Source organism: Piliocolobus tephrosceles, chromosome 16, assembly GCF_002776525.5.
Source record: "Piliocolobus tephrosceles isolate RC106 chromosome 16, ASM277652v3, whole genome shotgun sequence".
Taxonomy (NCBI): Eukaryota; Metazoa; Chordata; class Mammalia; order Primates; family Cercopithecidae; genus Piliocolobus; species Piliocolobus tephrosceles.
This window is the reverse complement of record NC_045449.1, coordinates 73,476,880-73,482,019: the sequence shown is the minus strand read 5'-3', so window position 1 is coordinate 73,482,019 and position 5,140 is coordinate 73,476,880. Positions and strand designations below refer to the sequence as shown.

The 5,140-nt window shown below is 58.1% G+C and overlaps 1 protein-coding gene across 1 annotated transcript; it reads right to left on the bottom strand.

Annotated features, from left to right (window-relative positions):
* Window positions 1–1,596: 1,596 nt before the first annotated feature.
* On the bottom strand, window positions 1,597–4,023 carry LOC111542544. Its single transcript, XM_031934353.1, has 3 exons — window positions 3,716–4,023; window positions 2,839–3,219; window positions 1,597–2,084 (listed from the first exon to the last, which is right to left on the bottom strand). The coding sequence occupies exons 1-3, from the start codon at window positions 4,021–4,023 to the stop codon at window positions 1,700–1,702; spliced, it is 1,074 nt and encodes a 357-aa protein (XP_031790213.1). The 3' UTR covers window positions 1,597–1,699.
* Between the last annotated feature and the right edge of the window lie 1,117 nt (window positions 4,024–5,140).

Genomic DNA, 5,140 nt, shown 5'->3' with positions numbered 1-5,140 from the left:
GCAAGACCCCATCGCTACAAAAAAATAAAAAATTAGCTAGGTGTGGTGGTGTGCGCCTGTAGTCTCAGCTACTCAGGGGCTGAGGCAGAAGGATCCCTTAAGCCCAAGAGGTTAAGTCTGCAGTGAGCTGTGAGTACACCACTGCACTTCAGCCTGGGTGATGGAGCGAGACCCTGTCTCTTAAATAAAACAACCAAACAGGCCGGGTGTGGTGGCTCACACCTGTAATCCCAGCACTTTGGGAGGCTGAGGTGGGTGGATCGCCTGAGGTCAGGAGTTTGAGACCAGCCTGGCCAACATGGTGAAATCCTGTCTCTACTAAAAATACAAAAAATTAGCAAGGCATGGTGGCGGGTGCCTGTAATCTCAGCTACTCAGGAGTCTGAGGCAGGAGAATCACTTGAACCCAGGAGGCAGAGGTTGTAGTGAGCCGAGGTTGTGCCATTGCACTCCAGCCTGGGCGACAGAGCATGACTCCATCTCAAAAAAAGAAAAAGAAAGCAACGAAACAAAAACCAAAAACAAACAAACAAACAAAAAACCTTGCTGTTGTCCACTGGAGTTATTGAGTTATTCTGAAATATAGTTTAAGAGGGAAATTCTTAATTTTTTTCTTTTAATTGATAATGTTCAGAATAGAGAGTTGGAGCCTTGTTTTTCCAGTGGATTATCAGTGGGTTTTGGTTTGGTTTTGCTCTTTAAATCTATTTATAGCTTTTGTGTATTCACTGTGTATTCGACAATTATACACAATGAATACACAAAAAATTACACAACCAATACACAAAAGGTATAAATAGATTTAAAAAGTGAGATACTAAGGCTTGATTTTAGGCTCGATTTGTCCCCTCTTTGGCCAGGGATTTCTATTTTTTTCCCCTCAAAAGTGGTGGGCCAGGGTGCCGTCCCGTCAGGGGTGAGGGGAAGGGTGAGTTACCCTGGACAGTGGGTGAATGTCAGAATGCCAGTGTCAGGGAGGCGAGGGGCTTGTGGGCGAATGCCAGGGTGCCAGGGTCAGGGAGGGGAGGGGCTTGTTGAAGAGAAGCCCTTTTTTCAGAGGCATTGATTTTCTTGCCTTGTTTAAAGTGCCTGGATTGGGCTCTCCGAAAACCAGCAACATCTGATTAGAAGACAGGGGCTTCTCTCTTTTCTTTCTTTCTTTTTTTTTTAAGTGGAGTTTCACTCTGTCGCCCAGGCTGGAGTGCAATGGCATGATCTTGGCTCACTGCAACCTCTGCCTCCTGGGTTCGAGTGATCTCCTGCCTCAGCCCCCCGAGTACCTGGGATTACAGGCACGCACCACCACGCCTGGCTAAGTTTTGTAGTTTTAGTAGAGACGAGGTTTCTCCATGTTGGTCAGGCTGGTCTCGAACTCCCGACCTCAGGTGATCTGCCACCTCGGCCTCCCAAAGTGTTAGGATTACAGGCGTGTGCTACCGCGCCTGGCCTTTTCTTATCTTTTCTTTCTTTAGAGACAGGTGTCACCCTGGCTGGAGTGCAGTGGCATGCAGCCTCGATCTCCCGGGTTCAAGCGATTCTCCCAGCTAGTCTGAGTATCCGGGACCACCATGCCTCACTAATTTTTTTTTTTTTTTGGTAGAGACGGGGTCTCACCAGACCCAGGTCTGGCAGGTGTTTCTGATAGTCACAAAGTCCCTGCTGCTGGGGAAAGGGAAAGAAAGCCCCAGCTAAGACCCAATTAAGAGGATCCCAGAACCAAGAACCAATTGACTGTTTGACTTTGGTAATCTCCAGTGTGTCCACGAGGTGGTGCTGTCCAGCCACGAATCTCCCAGCTTTGCTCTCGGGCTTCTGCCGAGGGCACCTCCAGGGCTGGGGTCTCATCGTGTTCTCCCCGCTTCATTCCAACAATCACCCCAGGCCTGGGGGAGCCCAGGGAGGACCGAGTCTCCTGGGCCCCGCGGGGCGCGCGGAGGTGAGTTTGGTGGTGCTGTCCCGACCTCGACAAGCAGGCTGAGCGCCCACCTGGCTTCCTCAGGTCCCCCTCCTCCGGGTCCTTCTCTGTCCTGTTGATTTGGGTTTTAATGCAGGAAAGTAGGACACTGGTTGTCACCTGCCTGTTCCTACAAGGAAAATGCATGTTTGTGTGGTTATCCGTGGCCACCCCCATCAGGGCCTGTGGGCTGGCCCAGTGCAGTGGGGGTGGGGAGGGACCCCTGGGCTCCAGGATCCCTGGGGAGGGTCCGCAGGAGGGCGTCCGCCGTCCTCGGTCTAATGGAAGCTGCTCTTCCCGCGGGCCCCGCGGTTGGCCGTGATGGGGGTAGGGTGAACTCCGGGCCTTGATTGGCCCTCTGTCCTTGGGTCCTCAGCTGGGGCTCCTGTCCTCCAGCCCTTCAGCATCCTCCCTGCGGGCACTCACCTGGGGGCTGTTCAGGGCACGTGGCGAGTAGGGGGCAGTGGGACCAGAGAGAGGGGGTGGACGTGCCCAGGGTCTGCCCTCTTGGCCTGCCGTGGGAACCTGCCCAGGCACACCTGAGGGCTGACCCTCCCCAGCAGAGAGCAGGGTGAACCCCATCGTTGCCCTCGCGTAACAGCCGGGTTTGAGGGGAGTGTAATTTATAATGAGCCCCACTTCTCCCCCAACATCTGCCACAGAGAGGAGCCAGCCCTTCTCCTGACACCAAAGTCACGCTCCTGACCCTGCAGGCTACAGGGTGAGGAGGCCCTGAGGGGCAGCGGTGTGGGCCATTTCATAAGCCAGGGAGAGCCACCCGTGTGCACCCTCAGGACTCAAGGTGCAGTGCGGGGCAGGGGCCGCCTGCGTCCTCCACAGGAGCTCCTCTCATTCCACCTCTGGGGGTGCACTTGCTGACTTGCCCCAGCCCTGGACCTACAGGCTGCGCTGCTGTCTGCCCAGGGCCTGGTGATTGCTGTGCCCAAGGTGGGTCCCACAGGCAGGCCCTGCCCTCCCATCGCTGGCTTCTGAGCAGGGGCTTTGGGGCTGCTGGACCATGGAGGCAGAGCTGGGCCTTCTGGTCCCTATGTCTTGGGGGCCTGGCGTCCTGAGGGCCAGCGCCCCCCAGCCTGCACTGGGACCCTCCATGGAAGCACTCCTCTTTCATCTCAGGCTCTGGGGTCCCCGGGCCAGGGAAGGGGCTGCACAGCACCTCAGGAACCCAGAAGAGCTGCCCGCCAGGGAGAAGGAGCTTGGGGGAGCAGAGGCCTGGACCAGCTGGGATGCTCCCATCTGCGTACCCCCTCCCCACCAGGCCACGTGGGCAGGCGAGGAAGAGGGGATGAGGAGGGGAGGGGCCCTTGTCCTCCCGGAGCCTCTCCCTCCCCCCCCCCCCCCCCGCTCATCTCATCGTGAGACAGCTGGTGGGGGCCTTCGGCTGCCCTGGAGCGCCCCTGCCCTGGCCAAGCTCTTGCCGCTCCCTTCTCCTGGAGGTGCCAGATGGGGCGGGCCCAAGGCAGTGGGTGTCTGGGCCCTGGCTCTGGCTCTGTCCCCTCCTGAGGGCCCTGGAGGAGCCAGGAGGAGCCAGGAGGAGGGCCTAGCAGGGCCAGGCAGATGGTGGGCCGGGAGGAGGGGCTGCCTGGGTAGACAGACCGACTGGCGGGACAGATGGTGGGCCAGGCAGGGGTCCGGAGCCCACCCCATCTGCTCCAGCCCCTGCTGGGACTTTTCTTACCTGCCTCGGGCTGAACTGGGATGGGCTGTGTGGGTGGCTGTGGCCCAGGCTGGACTCTGTCACACTGGGTCCTCTGTCCCTGGGGCATGGCCAGCCGGGCGCTTATCTGGGGTCTTGAAGCCTCCTGGCAGCTGGCCTGTGGCCGGAGGTCATCATGTTTCGGGGGCTCCTGAGGGTCTAGGGGCCATGCCTGAGCAGAGCCTGGGGCATCCTGGGAGCGAGGCTGCCGCTGCAGATGAGGGGCTCGGTAGGTGGATGGGCGACTGAAGTCCCCTGGAGGGGCTTCCTTGGGCCCAATGCGGAGAGGGCCCGGGATAGGAAGATGCTTAGTCACGTGTTTGCACTGCAGGTGTATCCCCAGCCCAGGCGACATCGACGGCCAGCCCCATATGTGTGAGGAGGGATTGCAGGACCAGGGTCACTCAGGATGGGGCCGGGCTGCTTCTCAGAGGAGAGGACGCTGAGCTCAAGCAGGCTGCACTCCTGCTTGGAGGGAAGGTGGATGGGTGGGGTGGGAAGGTGTGGGAAGCACCCAGCCCTGGTGGGCTTGTGGGAGCCTGTGGGAGAGCTCTGCGTCTAGCTAAGGCATGGGGAGCACCTCCCGTCGCCCCGTCCTTAGACTCCTGAGGGGTGGGGCACTGCGGGTGTATCCTGGGGGTCTGAGGGTGCCAGGAGGATTTCTCATGTTGAGTTCTAATGTTGATGATACAAATCCAAAAAACACCTGAACAAAAAACCAAGTCCAAAGAAAAACCTGTGCAGCAATCGCTTTCGATCGGCTGCGGCTTCTTTGGAGCCCAGCTTAGGTTTTCTTTGGCGTTTGGTGTTTCCAGACAGGCTGGGAAGTCGCGCTCCCCAGGCTCCGGAACCCCTCCTTTAAAGGATGTCAGTCCGTTTCCTCAAGTCGCAGGAGCAGGCGCAGGGTGGGGGCGTGGGGCATCACAGGGAAGTGCAGTCGGGGTGCCAGGGTCAACGTTAAGGTCCAGGTCACTCTCCAAGGAGCCCGCTGAGGGCTCAGGGCTCAGGGCTCAGGCAGCCCTCCTTCCCGCCCCACCTCTGGCTCCCTCCAGCAATGTCCTCCTCCTGCCGGTTCCGGGAGCCAGAACGCTGCCTTCAAGGCTGGGACCATCGCGAGGACAGCTGCACACTGTCTCCTGCTCATTTCCTGTCAGTCTCTTCCTGATTTCCTCCTTCCACTCAGTTCTCTTGTCCCCTTGGCCTCTTAGTGGCTGGGTGACCTCGGGTAAGCCACTTACCCTCTCTGAGCTTCGGTTCCTTCAGCAGGGAAAAGGCAACAGAGAAGTGCCCACCTCATAGGGTCCTGCCACAGTTCACTGGGCCAAAGCCCTCAGAACCCTCTTCAGCTCAGAGGCAGCGCCTCCAGAATGTTCACTGTCATTATTATTATTATTATTGCTATTTTTGAGACAGGGTCTTGCTTTGTCACCCAGGCTGGAGTGCAGTGGCACAATCCCAGCTCACTGCAGCCT